We start from the raw sequence: 16,140 nt of genomic DNA, 5'->3' as shown, positions 1-16,140 counted from the left end.
ACAAAATAATATGGGTAGCAGTGGGCATCCTTGTCTTACTCCTAGACAGAATAGTTCAATAAGCCTCCTAATTGAGCGATTTGGTTGTCTGCCATAAAACAATTAATTATAAAATTAATTGAGCTACAAATACAATGGTACTATATTTAATAGCAAGATTTTTTATCTTGAATTTTTTTAAATATGCAAATTAATTGGGTGGTATTCAATTGTTATTTGAGCACATATGCACTTTGTAGCTTCTTCATTAGGCTGCCAGATGGTGGTGGTGTGGCTGTGCTAAGACCTGGTGCTATAATCTAGGATGAAGTTTTCAATCTGTCTGGGCTACTGGAGCTGCTGTGCTAACTTTCTATACAATTAATACATCGTTTTGTATATCAGTCAATAATTATTTGTTTTCCCGTTTGTGAATCAAGTAGCTGTCATCCACAAACACCAGGCAGAATTGGATGGAAGAAGTGGATTTAACACGAGTTTATCAAATGAGTGCACTGCGAGGTTTCTGAAACAGCACTGACAAGAAAACATTCCCCAAAATTAGTCATATTTTGGTAGTGATTTGCCACATAAATCAGACAAGATTTATATCATTTTACATGTTGTATTTTGACTAATTTCGGGTCCAATTTGATTTCAAACAAAGTAAAAATGACATATTGTTTGACCTGTTCTGGCCTTCACATTGAAGTTGATGTGGAGGTAAAGGCAGTGGAGAGGGTTAAATGGGAATAAAATGTTTTGTTAAACTCCTGATTTGGTTTTGTTTTAGATGAAGTTAAGGATTCTTCAGTCCTACGTAAATGATCTTGGTGACCAGAATGAAGTCTTGGTTCAAACCATTGAAGACCTTGAGAGAGAAGCAAATGAAAAGGTTGTAAATCTGGATACTAAACTACGGAGAGCTGACCAAATATTATATGTAAGACTACATGCATATTTTTCTTTCTTTATCTTTGTGTTTTAGTATAGCTAATCTGCAAAAATTTAGTGAAGAATAGTGATATTTGAAAAAGTAGCTTCTGGACAACAGTATCTTGAGCCTTTGACTATAGAAATGGCAGTTTGTTGTAGGTAATGGTACTCGGTGGAAAATGATGGTCACCTATATAAATTATCTCCGTGATCATTACATTTTTTCTTACGATCCAGACCACACAAGTTGGTGAGTTGAGCCTTCAGCTTCTGCTGAATGAAGGATTCAGGAAAGAGTAAATTTCAAAGCAGCAAGAGAAATGTCAAGGCTCTAGAGCAGAGTAGAGTTTGGGGTAAAAATAAGCAGAGTGGGTCAGGAAGGGGCAGAGAGAATAAGAAAGGGTAATAAGGCATCAGTGACGAAGATGACATCAGGGTAAAATAGAAATAAGTCAAAGCTAAAGGCACTGTATCTGAATGCGTGGAGCATTCGCAATAAAATAGATGAATTAATAGCACAGGTAGTAATGAATAGGTTTAATCTAATAGCCATTACAGAGACGTGGTTGGAACGTGGCCAAGGTTGGTAACTAATTATTCCAGGATACTTCATTTTTGGAAGAGATAGGCAAACTGGAAATGGAGGAGGGTAGCTCTAATAAGAAAGGATGGGATAAAGACATTAGAGAGAAAGGATCTCTGCTCCAAAAATAAATCAGTTTGGGTGGAGCTAAGCAACAGCAAGAGGCAGAATGCATTGGTGGGAGTTGTTTATAGGCCCCCAAACAGTAGTGGTAATGTAGGGCACAGTATAAATCAGGAAATTAGAGGCGCATGTATCAAAGGTAATACAATATTTATTTCAAGATGGCCCCTGGGGTGGCAGCTCCCCAAGGAGCTTCTCTGCTGAACAACTTTGTCCCTGGCCATCCTTTGCCATCCTCCACCCTTTCTCTCCCAATCTGCCCCCTTCCACTGTTTAAGTTTCCTCTGGCCCTAATAGTGGGTGCATTCCTTACCTCTAAATCCATGCTGCAAGGGTAGCTAGCTGAGTCCACTGCCCATCCCCCAACCATGCCTGCTCTTCACCTGCATCAGTGAGTGCCGGATCTCCACTCAAATTGATCTTCAACCTACCGGACTTTCCCGCTGCCAAGCTTTGCTCCCCCACCGGTTGTGGCCGATCAGCTACTCCTCGCAGACACCGTCAGCGTCCGGGGAGCTACCACCCAACTTGCAGGTTTGGACCCTACCGAGGACGTACCTACCATCCATTCCTTCTAAGCAGCGCAGTGTGCCTGTCCCAGGACCAGCATGTCATCGAGCCGATTCGATCCCGTTGGCGTCTTGGCCTCCCTTTTGCCACCGGTTGTGGCGATAATTGAGGCCTGGCTTTTTTTTTTTTTAAAAGGGCAGAATTTGGCATTAAATATTCCTAGATATAAGGGCCCCAAGTTTCCACATGCGGCAAAACAGGCGCCCTTACAAGCTGGGCGCCCGTTTTTCGCGCCGAAAACGGCGCCTGAAAAAAAACGCGCTATTCTCGAGCGCTTTGCAGCTCGATGTCTGCTTGGCGCGGCGCACAGGGGGCGGAGCCTACCACTCGCGCCGATTTTGTAAATAGGTCGGAACATGGTTTATTTAATCTTTTCTTTGCTTATAAATTTTTATTCAGGTTGGATTTATTTGTATAATATTTGTATAAGTTTAACTAAGGATTTATTGTAGAATTTAATGACTTCCCTTCCCCCACCCCCCCCCCCACCTCGTTCCCAACGCCTAATTTGTAACCTGTGCCTGATTTTTTAATGTGTAGACAAGGTTTTTTCAAGCCTACAAAAATCTTCACTTGCTCCATTCTAAGTTAGTTTGGAGTACGTTTTCACTGTGGAAACTTTCAAATCAGGTGTCTGTGGCCGGACACGCCCCCTTTTGAAAAAAAAATTCTGTTCAAAAGTGAAACTGTTCTACCTGACTAGAACTGCAGAAAACTTAAATGTGGAGAATTGCGATTTCTAAGATACTCCGTTCTCCACCAGTTGCTCCTAAAAATCAGGAGCAAATCATGTGGAAACTTGAGGCCAAGGTGTTCAGGAAAAAGAGAGAAGGAAAGAAAGGAAGTAGGGTGGCAGTATTGGTTATGGAGAATGTTCCAGTGCTGGAGAGAGAGAGGATGTCTTGGAGGGGTCAAGGACATAATCTATTTGGTTAGAGTTAAGAAATAATAGAGGTGCCATTACACTACTAGGTGTATTCTATAGGCTGCCAACTAGTGGGAAGGATATCGAGGAGCAAATTTTCAGGGAAATTAGGGAGATGCAAAAACTATAGAATAGTGATAATGGGGGACTTCAACTATCTTAATGTAGACTGGGATAGTAATAATGCAAAGGGCAGAGAGGGAGAAGAATTTCTGAAGTGTATTCAGGAGAACTTTTTGATCAGTGCGTTTCCAGTAGCATTGCTGGATCTGGTTCTGGGGAATGAGCAAATATCAGTAGGTGAACATTTAGGGTACAATGATCATAGTATCATAAGGTTTAGATTAGCTGTGGAAAAGGACAAAGAGCAATCTAGAGTAAAAATACTTAATTGGAGGAAGGCCAATTTCAGTGGGTTGAGAACAGATCTGGTCTGAATAAATTGTATCAAAGATTTGCAGGTAAAACTGTAACAGAACAATGAGTGGCCTTTAAAGAGGAGATGGTTCAGGTACAGCCGAGGTATATTCCCACAAGGGGAAAGGTCTGGAAACCAAAGTTAGCTCCCTGGATGACGAAAGTGATATAGAGTAAGATGAAGCAGAAAAAGAGCGCGTATGACAGATGTCAGGTTGATGATACAAGTGAGAATCAGGCTGAATATAGAAAATTAAGAGTGGAAGTGAAAATAAAAATAAGAGGGACAAAGAGCGAGTACGAGAATAGATTGGCAGCTAACATAAAAGGGAATCCATAAGTCTTCTATAGGCATAGAGATAGTAAATGGGTAGCAAGAGGAGGATTGGGGACAATTAGGTGCCAAAAAGGAGACCTATGCATGGAGGCAGGGGGCATGGCTGAGGTACTAAATTAATACTTTGCATCAATCTTTACCAAGGAAGAAGATGCTGCCAAAGTCATAATGAAACAGGAGGTAGTGGAGATACTGGATGGGCTAAAAAATGAGAGAGGAGGTACTAGACAGGCCAGCTTTACTTAACGTAGATAACTCACCAGAACTGAATGGGATGCATTCTCGGATGCTGAGGGAAGTTAAGGTGGAAATCGCGAAGGTACTGGCCATAATCTTCAGATCCTCCTTAGTTACAGGAGTGGCGCCAGAGGATTGGAGAATTGCAAATGTTACACCCTTCAAAAAAGTGTGTAAGGGTAAACCCAGCAACTATAGGTCAGTTAGTTTATCATCTCTAAAAGCTACCCCACTACCAAGGTTAATTTGTTCAAGGCAAATCGTAACTAACTTGATTGAGTTTTTTTGATGAGGTAACAGAGGGTTGATGAGGGCAATGCAGTTGATGTGTATATGGACTTCTAAAAGGCATTTGATAAAGTGCCACATAAATAGGCTTACCAGCAAAGTTGAAGCCCCTGGAATAAAAGGGACAGTGGCAGCATGGATATGAAATTGGCTAAGTGACCAGAAACAGAGAGCAGTGGTGAACAGTTGTTTTTCAGACTGGAGGAAGGTATATAGTGGTGATCCCCGGGGGTCGGTACTAGGACCACTGCTTTTATTAATACAGGTACAGCGTCCTGAATCCGGAATTCCAAAAACTGGAATTGTCCGAAAACCGGATATTTTTGAGGTGGCCAAGATGGTGACATTGAGCGGCGAGGGACGAGGAAACAGGTAAAAAAAATGCAGGTCCGGGGGGCCGCGGGCGGTGAGAATCGGCGGGCAGCAGGGAGCGGTGGAGTGGCGAGATTTGGAGGAGCGCCGGGAATCGGTGAGCGGCGGAATTGGCGGGCGGTGAGGAGCGTCAACAGTGAGGTCCGAAATCCGGCAAAACCCAAAACCGGCACAGATTCGGTCCCGAGGATTCTGGATTTCGGACGTACCTGTACAAATGACTTGGGCATTGGTGTATAGGGCACAAGTTCAAAGATTGCAGATGACACAAAACTTGGAAGTCCAGTGTACAGTGAGTAGATTAGTGATAGATTTCAAGAAGATCGAGACAGGATGGTGAAATGGGCCGACGTGGCAGATGAAATTTAACGCAGAAAAGTGCGAAGTGATAAATTTTGGTAGGAAAAAGAGAGAGAGACCTGGGGCTATATATGTACTCAAATCTTTGAAGGTTGAGAGAGGTTAAAAAAGCATACAGGATCCTGGGCTTAATAAATAGAGGCAGAGAGCACAAAAGCTAGGAGGTTATGTTGAACCTTTATAAAACACCGGTTCAGTCTTAACTGGAGTATTGTGTCCAATTCTGGGCACCGCACTTTAGGAACGATGGGAAGATCATCGCGAGGGTGCAGAAAAGATTTACGAGAATGGTTCCAGGAATGAGGAACTTCAGTTATATGGTTCCAGGGATGAGGAACTTCAGTTACGTGGATAGACTAAAGAAGCTGGAGTTATTCTCATTTGAACGGAGATTTGATAGAGGTGTTCAAAATCATGGTGAATCTAGACCGCGTAGATAGAGAGAAACTATTCCCATTGGTAGAAGAGTTGACAAGTAGAGGAAACAGGTTCAAGGTGATTGGTAAAAGAACCAAAGGTGACATGAGGTAATTCTTTTTCACGCAGCAAGTGGTTAGAATCTGGTGAAAGGGTGGTGGAGACAGACTCAATCGAGGCTTTCAAAAGGGAATTGAATAAGTACCTGAAGGAAAACAATTGCAGTGCTATAGAGAAAGGGCGGGCAGTGGGACTAGCTGAAGTGCTCTTGCAGAGAGCCGCACAGACCGAATGGCCTCCTTCTGTGCTGTAACCATTCTATGTTTCGAGTGAAGATTGATCAGAATGATGCCGGGGCTTAAAAAGTTAAATTATGAGGATAGGTTGCATAATGTTTGTATTCCCTTAAGTTTAGAAGGTTGAGGGGTGACCTAATCGAAGTGTTTAAAATGATAAAGGAATTTGATGGGGTCAATAAAGGGAAACTATTTCCTCTGTTGGGGGAATCTGGAATAAGGGGGCACAATTTTAAAATTAGAGTTAGGCCAGTTTGAAGTGAAATCAGGAGGCACTTTCAAAACGTAATGGAAACCTGGAACTCGCTCGCCCACAAAACTGTAGCTGCTGAGTCAATTGACATTTTCAAAATAGATTTCTGTTGGGTATGGAGCAACGGCAGGTAAATGGATTTGAGGTGTAGATCAGCCATGATCTAATAGAATAGCAGAACAGGCTCAAGGACTAAATGGCCTACTCCTATGGGGGTAGAAGGACCCCGAGTGCACTTCGGGCAGCTGGCTGGTGGAATGTGCTCAGTAGTCCCATGAGGCCCGACCATTTTGAGGGCCGAGCCTTATTATCACTGGGCTGGTGGGCTGCTGCTGGTGATCAAGCATCCTGCTGACTCCAGGCCGCAAGAAGGTAGTTAAGTGGGTTCCGATCTCTGGAGTGGGATGGGGGCCGGAGTGGCAGCAGTCCAAGCTGGTTTATATAAGAATATAAGAACATAAGAATTAGGAACAGGAGTCTGCCATCTAGCCCCTCGAGCCTGCTCCGCCATTCAAAAAGATCATGGCTGATCTGGCCGTGGACTCAGCTCCACTTACCCACCCACTCCCCATAACCCTTAATTCCCTTATTGGTTAAAAATCTATCTATCTGTGATTTGAATACATTCAATGAGCTAGCCTCAGCTGTTTCCTTGGACAGAGAATTCCACAGATTCACAACCCTCTGGGAGAAGAAATTCCTTCTCAACTCGGTTTTAAATTGGCTCCCCCTGTATTTTGAGGCTGTGCCCCCTAGTTCTAGTCTCCCCGACCAGTGGAAACAACCTCTCTGCCTCTATCCTGTCTATCCCTTTCATTATTTAAATGTTTCTATAAGATCACCCCTCATCCTTCTGAACTCCAAGGAGTAAAGACCCAGTCTACTCAATCTATCATCATAAGGTAACCCCCTCACCTCCGGAATCAGCATAGTGAATCGTCTCTGTACCCCCCCAAAGCTAGGATATCCTTCCTTAAGTAAGGTGACCAAAACTGCACGCAGTACTCCAGATGCGGCCTCACCAATACCTTGCATAATTGCAGCAGGACCTCCCTGCTTTTGTACTCCATCCCTCTTGCAATGAAGGCCAACATTCCATTCGCCTTCCTGATTACCTGCTGCACCTGCAAACTAACTTTTTGGAATTCGTGCACAAGGACCCCCAGGTCCCTCTGCACCGCAGCATGTTGTAATTTCGCCCCATTCAAATAATATTCCCTTTTACTGTGTTCTTTTCCCAAGGTGGATGACCTCACATTTTCCGACATTGTATTCCATCTGCCAAACCTTAGCCCATTCGCTTAACCTATCTAAATCTCTTTGCAGCCTCTCTGTGTCCTCTACACAACCCCGCTTTCCCACTAATCTTTGTGTAATCTGCAAATTTTGTTGCACTACACTCTGTCCTCACTTCCAGATCATCTATGTATATTGTAAACAGTTGTGGTCCCAGCACTGATCCCTGTGGCACCCCACTAACCACCGATTTCCAACCCGAAAAGGACCCATTTATCCCGACTCTCTGCTTTCTGTTGGCCAGCCAAATCTCGATCCATGCTAATACATTTCCTCTGACTCCGCGTACCTTTATCTTCTGCAGTAACCTTTTGTGTGGCACCTTATCGAATGCCTTTTGGAAATCTAAATACACCACATCCATCGGTACACCTCTATCCACCATGCTCGTTATATCCTCAAAGAATTCCAGTAAATTAGTTAAACATGATTTCCCCTTCATGAATCCATATTGCGTCTGCTTGATTGCACTATTCCTATCTAGATGTCCCGCTATTTCTTACTTAATGATAGCTTCAAGAATTTTCCCCACTACACATGTTAAACTAACCGGCCTATCGATACCTGCCTTTTGTCTGCCCCCTTTTTTAAACAGAGCCGTTACATTAGCTACTTTCCAATCCGCTGGTACCTCCCCAGAGTCCAGAGAATTTTGGTAGATTATAACGAATGCATCTGCTATAAATTCCGCCATCTCTTTTAATACCCTGGGATGCATTTCATCAGGACCAGGAGACTTGTCTACCTTGAGTCCCATTAGCCTGTCCAGCACTACCTCCCTAGTGATAGTGATTGTCTCAAGGTCCTCCCTTCCCACATTCCCGTGACCAGCAATTTTTGGCATGGTTTTTGTGTCTTCCACTGTGAAGACCGAAGCAAAATAATTGTTTAAGGTCTCAGCCATTTCCACATTTCCCATTATTAAATCCCCCTTCTCATCTTCTAAGGGACCAACATTTACTTTAGTCACTCTTTTCCATTTTATATATCGGTAAAAGCTTTTACTATCTTTTTATGTTATGCGCAAGTTTACTTTCGTAATCTATCTTTCCTTTCTTTATTGCTTTCTTCGTCATTCTTTGCTGTCGTTTAAAATTTTCCCAATCTTCTAGTTTCCCACTAACTTTGGCCACCTTATACGCATTGGAGCCTGAAGGTGCTTTCCTGTTTCTCCTGGCCTCACAAAAAGGAAGACGAACTTATCTTTGGCATCTTCTTTGGTTGGTTCAACTGATACTGGTAACCACTCAGTTCGCAGCAAAAATAACAAATCAATGTATGTCACAGGAACCCTGTTGGAAAGACTTGAATTTATATAACATTTTCACGATTTCGGGCTGTCCCAAAGCATTTTACAGCAAATTAAATACTTTCTGAAGTTTAGTCACTGATGCAGCAGCAAATTTGCACACAGCATGGTCCCACAAACAGCAAGATGATAATGACCAGATAATCTAATTTTTTTGGTGATGTTGATTGAGGGATAAATTTTGGCCAGGGTGAACTCTTCTGCTCTTCTTCGAAAAAGTGCCTTGGAATCTTTTATGTTCACGAGGGGACAGATGGCACCTCCGACAGTGCAGCACTCCCTCAGTACTGCACTGGAGTGTCAGACTAGATTTTTGCTCAAGTGTCTGGGGTGGGATTTGAATCCACAACCTGACTCAGTGGCGAGAGTGCTGCCATTGACCAACGGCATTAACATTTTAAATGGGCCTTCCACTAGACCTGGAGCCATTCCAAGCATTGCTGAATGGAAGGAAGCAACGATGAGGTCGGTCTTTGCCCGCTGTTTTCAGGGCATTAATGTACAGTTTCCTCTGGGCTAGAGGCCTGAAAATTTAGCCCTATGTTCCTGTGAATAGCTATTTGAGAACTGGCAAAAGCATGATGGACTGAATTGCTTTCTTTTATGCTGTATGGTTCTAAGTTGTGGGACCCACAAGTAACAGACCCAAAGCAAAAGAACCTTTTGTGAGAAAATTTCAATTATCAGTCTTTAATTACAATTCTGCAACTATTGTCAACAATTTGAGTACATGATGGACATATACATGAGTTACAAAGGAAGTTTTGGAGTTTCAGCAAAGTAAAATAGAATATTGACTCCAGTATCTTTTTATATTTGACAGGACCAACAATTGAAATGGGAAGCTTCTAAGGAAGAAACTGGTCATCTGCACAGAGAAAACCTGGACCTAAAAATTGATCTCAGCACTCTGGTTAGTGCCATCCAGCAAGCTGAAATAGTGCAGAAATTTGATGTAGGTGATTTTTTAAAATTACTCTTGACATCTAAATTTCACATGATTTTAGAACCATCAAATTTTACCACACAGAAGACGGTGATTTGGCCCATTGTGTCTGTGCTGGCTCTTTGTTAGAGCAACCCAAAACAATTCTCACTGACCTGATCTGCCCCCATAGCCTTGTATCTTCCTCTACCTCAAATATTTATCTACATTTCCCTTTGAAAGGTGCGGAGATCTCTGCCTCAATTCTATACTTCAACCATCCATAAAAATAAATTTCTCCGAACCTCCCTCCTCACTTTCTTTGTGATCATTTTAAAATGATTACTTCTTATTATTGACTACGCAACAAGAGGAAAGTTTTTCCCTATTCACTGTCTTAATTTTAAAAGCTCCATTAAATCTCCTCTTAATCCCAGTGTATATAGTCCTGGAATCGCGAGTGTCTCCTCATAACCAGTTTCCTTCCTGGTGGATCTCTGCTGTATGCTCCCTTGGCGTTAATATCCTTTCTATAATGGGACTGCACACAGCACTCTAATTGTGGCCTAATCAATGTATAAATGTAATGTATAAATTCATCATTACTTCTTTGTCCCTATTTATAAAACCACACTTCTATTGGCTATTTTTAAAGAAAGAAAGACTTGCTTTTTTTAAGTATCTTTCATGACCTTCGGACATCCCAAAGCACTTTACAGCCAATGAAATACTTTTGAAGTGTAGTCACTCGTTATGTAGGAAATGCAGCAGTCAGTTTGCGCACAGCAAGCTCCCACAAACAGCAATGTGATAATGACCAGATAAGCCGTTTGTGGATTTTCACTATGACAGAATCATGGGCTAGATTTTGCTCTTCTTTTTCGGCGGTTTTCTCGGCGGTACGGCTTTTTTTTGGCGAAAAACCACCTGGCGAAAGTTTCCTCTTCATTTTTTAAAGAGTTCCGCCGCCGTTTTTAAACTACCGCTGGGGAGCAGAATGCCCACGTGCATCTGTGTGCACCGCCGAGAAAACCGCCATGGTCCAAGTTTTGCCTCAACGGTGACCCGTAAGTAAGATCGAAAAAAACGCCCACGAAAAGCTACCGGAAACAGGACGGTAGGTAAGTACCCTGTAAAGAAAGGCAAGTTAAAGGTTTTTTAATAAATATTTTAAAATTCTTTCATGATGATTGTTAAAAAGGGTCTTGAGAATGTTTTCAAAATTTTTATTTTTTGTTTCATTGAAAAAATAGTTTTTGAGCTTTCCTCTCTCCCTAGGCCCAACCATAGCCTTGGTCTAAATTTTGAGTACTTACCGTCCATTCTGGTAAGAACCGTCCATCGTGCCAAGTTTTGCGTTCAACCGCTGAGAATCTACGTATAAGATCCATTTTCTCACCGGGCGGTATTTTTTCCCTTTTTTTATGGAATTTTTTGCCAGCGTTATTTGAAGAATCTTAGTGGTCTTTTTGGGTGGCAATCCGGTGGTGGGGGACTTTAGGGAAAGTCTAGCCCTTTGTATTTAAATTCCAAGGTTTCTGTTTATCCACACCCTTCTATTTAGTGTGTACAACCCATTACTATTTTTTTTCCTCTCTGAAAATATATTCTCTCAGTTGTATACATTTAAATTACATCTGACGCCTGACAACCCATTTCACTAAATGATCCCTGTCGTCCTGAAGTCTTTTACTGACCACCTCACTGTTTGTCAAACCTTACTTCTGTATTGTTAGCATAACATCTATATATGCTGAGAACAAAAGTGGACTCCTGACTTTTGGGTACACTATTTCTAACCCTTCTCCAGTCCGAGCAACTCCCATTTACACTAACTTCTTTATTCCTTTCCAAACCTTTTATTACTTGAGTCTGACTTTGACCACCTACTCACCACCAGAAATATCTCCACAGCCCTATTGTTTCCCCCGAGTTGCTCCCTCAATTTTGTACTTCCCCACAACTCAACCCATAGCCCCATAGTCCCTGACCTATCCCTTGCTGCCTGTGACAATCACAACTTATATTTTATAGCGCTTTTAATATAAAACATCCCAAGGCGCTTCACAAGAGCGTTATCGAAACAAACACATTTGACACCGAGCCATATAAGGAAATTCTAGGGCAGATTGGTCAAAGAGCTAGGTTTTAGGGAGCGTCTTAAAGGAGGAAAGAGAAGTGGAGAGGCAGAGAGATTTACATAAGAACATAAGAAATAGGATTAGGAGTAGGCCATACAGCCCCTCGAGCCTGCTCCGCCATTCAATAAGATCATGGCTGATCTGATCATGGACTCAGCTCCACTTCCCCGCCCGCTCCCCATAACCCCTTATCCCCTTATCGTTTAAGAAACTGTCTTTCTGTCTTTAAATTTATTCAATGTCCCAGCTTCCACAGCTTTCTGAGGCAGCGAATTTCACAGATTTACAACCCTCTGAGAAAAGAAATTTCTCCATCTCTGTTTTAAATGGGCAGCCCCTTATTCTAAGATCGTGCCCTCTAGTTCTCGTCTCCCCCATCAGTGGAAACATCCTCTCTGCATCCACCTTGTCAAGCCCCCTCATAATCTTGTGCGTTTCAATAAGATCACCTCTCATTCTTCTGAATTCCAATGAGTAGAGGCCCAACCTACTCAACCTTTCCTCACAAGTCAACCCACTCATCCCTGGAATCAACCTAGTGAACCTTCTCTGAACTGCCTCCACAGCAAGTATATCCTTTCGTAAATATGGAAACCAAAACTGCACGCAGTATTCCAGGTGTGGCCTCAGCAATACCTTATATAGCTGTAGTAAGACTTCCCTGTTTTTATACTCCATCCCCTTTGCAATAATGCCCAAAATACCATTGGCCTTCCTGATCACTTGCTGTACCTGCATACTATCCTTTTGTGTTTCATGCACAAGTATCCCCAGGTCCTGCAGTACTGCAGCACTTTGCAATCTTTCTCTATTTAAATAATAACTTGCTCTTTGATTTTTTTTTTCTGCCGAAGTGCATGACCTCACACTTTCCAACATTATACTCCATCTGCCAAATTTTTGCCCACTCACTTAGCCTGTCTGTCCTTTTGCAGATTTTTTGTGTCCTCCTCACACATTGCTTTTCCTCCCATCTTTGTAATGTTGGCAAACTTGGCTATGTTATATTCAGTCCCTTCTTCCAAGTCGTTAATATAGATTGTAATTAGTTAGGGTACCAGCACTGATCCCTGCGGCACCCCACTAGTTATTGGTTGGCAACCAGAGAATGAACCATTTATCCCAACTCTCTGTTAGTTAGCCAATCCTTTATCCATGCTAATATATTACCACCAACCCCGTGAACTTTTATCTTGTGCAGTAACCTTTTATGTGGCACCTTGTCAAATGCCTTCTGGAAGTCCAAATACACCACATCCACTGGTTCTTCTTTATCCACCCTGTTCATTACATCCTCAAAGAATTCCAACAAATTTGCCAAACATGACTTCCCCTTCATAAATCCATGCTGACTCTGCCTGACCGAATTTTGCTTTTTCAAATGTCCTGCTACGACTTCTTTAATTATAGACTCCCAACATTTTCCCAATCACAGATTTTAGGCTAACTGGTCTCTAGTTTCCTGCTTTTTGTCTGCCTCCTTTTTTAAATAGGGGCGTTACATTTGCAGTTTTCCAATCTGCTGGGACCTCCCCAGAATCCAGGGAATTTTGGTAAATTACAACCAATGCATCCACTATCCCGACCGCTACTTCTCAAGACCCTAGGATGCAAGCCATCAGGTCCAGGGGATTTATCTGCCTTTGATCCCATTATCTTACTGAGTACCACCTCCTTAGTGATTGTGATTGTGTTAAGTTCCTCCCCCACCCCTATAGCCCCTTGACTATCCACTTTCGGAATATTATTAGTGTTCTCTACCGTAAAGACCGATACAAAATATTTGTTCAGAGTTTCTGCCATCTCTCTGTTCCCCATTACTAATTCCCTGGTCTTGTCCTCCTAGGCACCAACATTTACTTTAGCCACCCTTTTCCTTTTTATATACCTGTAGAAACTTTTGCTGTCTGTTTTTATATTTTGCGCTAGTTTACTTTCAGTCTTTCTTCCCTTTCTTAATCATTTATTTAGTCGTTCTTTGCTGGTTTTTAAAAGCTTCCCAGTCTTCTGTTCTCCCACTAGTTTTGGCCACTTTGTATGCCCCTGTTTTTAATTAGATACCGTCCTTTATTTCTTTAGTTAGCCACGGATGGCTATCTTTTCTCTTACACCCTTTCCTCCTCACTGGAATATATTTTTCTTGAGAGTTGTGAAATATCTCCTTAAATATACACCACTGTTCATCAACTGTCCTACACTTTAATCTATTTTCCCAGTCCACTTTACCCAACTCCGCCCTCATACCTTCATAGTCTCCTTTATTTAAGCTTAGTATGTTGGTTAGAGATCCAACTTTCTCACCCTCCATCTGAATTTGAAATTCAACCATGCTATGATCACTCATTCCGAGGGGATCCTTTACTAGGAGATTGTTTATTAATCCTGTCTCATTACACAGAACCAGATCGAAGATAGCCTGCCCCCTGATTGGTTCAGTTATGTACTGCTCAAGGAACCCGTCCCTTACGCACTCTATGAACTTCTGCTCGAGGCTACCCTGGCCAATTTGATTTGTCCAATCAATATGGAGGTTAAAATCACCCATGATTATTGCTATTTCTTGGTTTATGCTCCGACCAACAGAGCTGCTACTGTTAGGGGGCCTATAGACTATGCCCACCAGTGACTTTTTTCCCCTTAGGGAGGGAATTCCAGAGCTTGGGTCCTAGGCAGCTGAAGGCACGACTGCCAATAGTAGAGTAATTAAAATCAGGGGTGTTCAAAAGGCCAGAATAGACAGATCACAGATGGAGCAGGTTATCGGGCTGGAAATTAGAGATAAGGATGTGCGAGGCCATGGAGAGAGTTTAGAAAGCAAAGATGACCATTTTAAAGTCGAGGCATTGCTTAACTAGGAACTAGTGGAGCTCAGCAAGCACAGGGGAGATGAGTGAGTGGGATGGTACGAGTTAGCACACGGGTGGCAGAGTTTTGGATGATCTCAAGTTTATGGAGGGTACAACTTGGGAGGCCGATCAAGGGTGCATAGGAATAGTCCAGTCTCGAGGTGATAAAGGCCTGGATGAGGTAAGGGCAGAGATGGGCGATATTACAAAGGTGGAAACGGGACATCTTGGAACGGATATGAGGTCGGAAGCTCAATTTGTGATCAAATATGACAGTTGTCGGGGAGAGAGAGGTCAATCAGTGGAAAGGAATCGGATTTTGTGGCGTGAACCGAAGACAATGGGTTTGGTCTTCCCGATATTTAAATATATATTTCACGTATCCAATTTCACAAACACCAAAATGACCCCAACCTCTTGGAAAACGAGTCTTCCACTGACGAACTATATCCCAAATTTCTACTCCATCATGCAATCACTTGCACAGTTTAGGGATAGGCAATAAATACTGGCCTTGCCAGCGATACCCACATCCCATGAACAATGACTAAAAAAGATACCATCTTCTGCCCAGTGAACAAATGGATTCACTTTCAAGTAAAAAAAATTCCACAAATATTTTCATTTATTTTATGTATTGCACAAATTGCTCCAGGCAATTAAATCCGATATATGCATTATATAAAGATATTTGCTCTGCAGAGGCTCATGTAGGAAGATGAGTCACAGGATGCTCTGTTTTATAAACAGATCAACAAAGTGTGACGATGGGGTATTACAGGATGTAATTGTGACCGGAATGTGCTGTGTACAAGACTTTGGACTAGTAGTGGTTTCAAAAGTAACTGCCGTTTTTCCACATCTGGAAAACTAGTGACGATAAAGAGCAGGAACTAGTATGGAAGGAGACATGGAGCCGAGTGTGGGTGACCGGCTAGTGACCAGATGCCTGAAATTGGATGAGACCCCAGCAAGAGAGGGTGGTGTGCCCTATCAGGTGCCTGAACAAAAGCATGGAAATAAAGGGTGATTGGGTGTGGACGGACAGCTGGAGACGAAGAGGCTGTTGAGCTGGGAGGCTGAGCCCAACGGGGTGCCCAAACAGGGACCAGGGTGAGCGGTGCTGATTGAGAGCGATTGACTGGGGGCCAGATGTCTGAGGCCTGCAATTGCAGGAGGGGGTCGGCAGCCAGAGGCTGAACTGCTCTGAGCATTTTCAAAAGTGAAGTACTGGTTTTCTGGTGGTGGCCAGGGAGTGAGGAAAGTGAACTAAAAACAGAAAATACTGGATATCTCAGTGGATCAGGCAGCATTGTGGAGAGAAAAACAGAGTTAACATTTCGGGTCGACGACCCTTTGTCAGAACTGACGAATGTTCGAAAAGAACATATTCTTAAGAAGCACCGAAAAGGGAAGGGGAAGAAAGAACAAAAGGGAAGGTCTGTGATAGCGTGAAAGGCTGGAGAGATTAGAGAGACAAAAGGGCTGATGGGCCAAATTGAAATGGTAATAGCAGGAGTTAGAAAAAGG

The 16,140-nt window shown here is 42.7% G+C and overlaps 1 protein-coding gene across 1 annotated transcript in view; it reads left to right on the top strand.

Moving 5' to 3' along the window:
- The window catches only part of LOC139266053 (polyamine-modulated factor 1-binding protein 1-like), an 887,264-nt gene that overhangs the window by 54,711 nt on the left and 816,413 nt on the right, over positions 1-16,140 (top strand). Inside the window, exons 2-3 of the mRNA XM_070883919.1 lie at positions 773-922; positions 9,522-9,653. Of these exons, the coding sequence (XP_070740020.1) occupies positions 773-922; positions 9,522-9,653 (282 nt within the window). The remainder of the gene's footprint in view (positions 1-772; positions 923-9,521; positions 9,654-16,140) is intronic.

The sequence above is a fragment of the Pristiophorus japonicus genome, chromosome 1 (genome assembly GCF_044704955.1).
Source record: "Pristiophorus japonicus isolate sPriJap1 chromosome 1, sPriJap1.hap1, whole genome shotgun sequence".
Classification (NCBI taxonomy): Eukaryota; Metazoa; Chordata; class Chondrichthyes; family Pristiophoridae; genus Pristiophorus; species Pristiophorus japonicus.
Note: the sequence above shows the minus strand (reverse complement) of the source record. Positions and strands in the feature narration are given on the sequence as shown.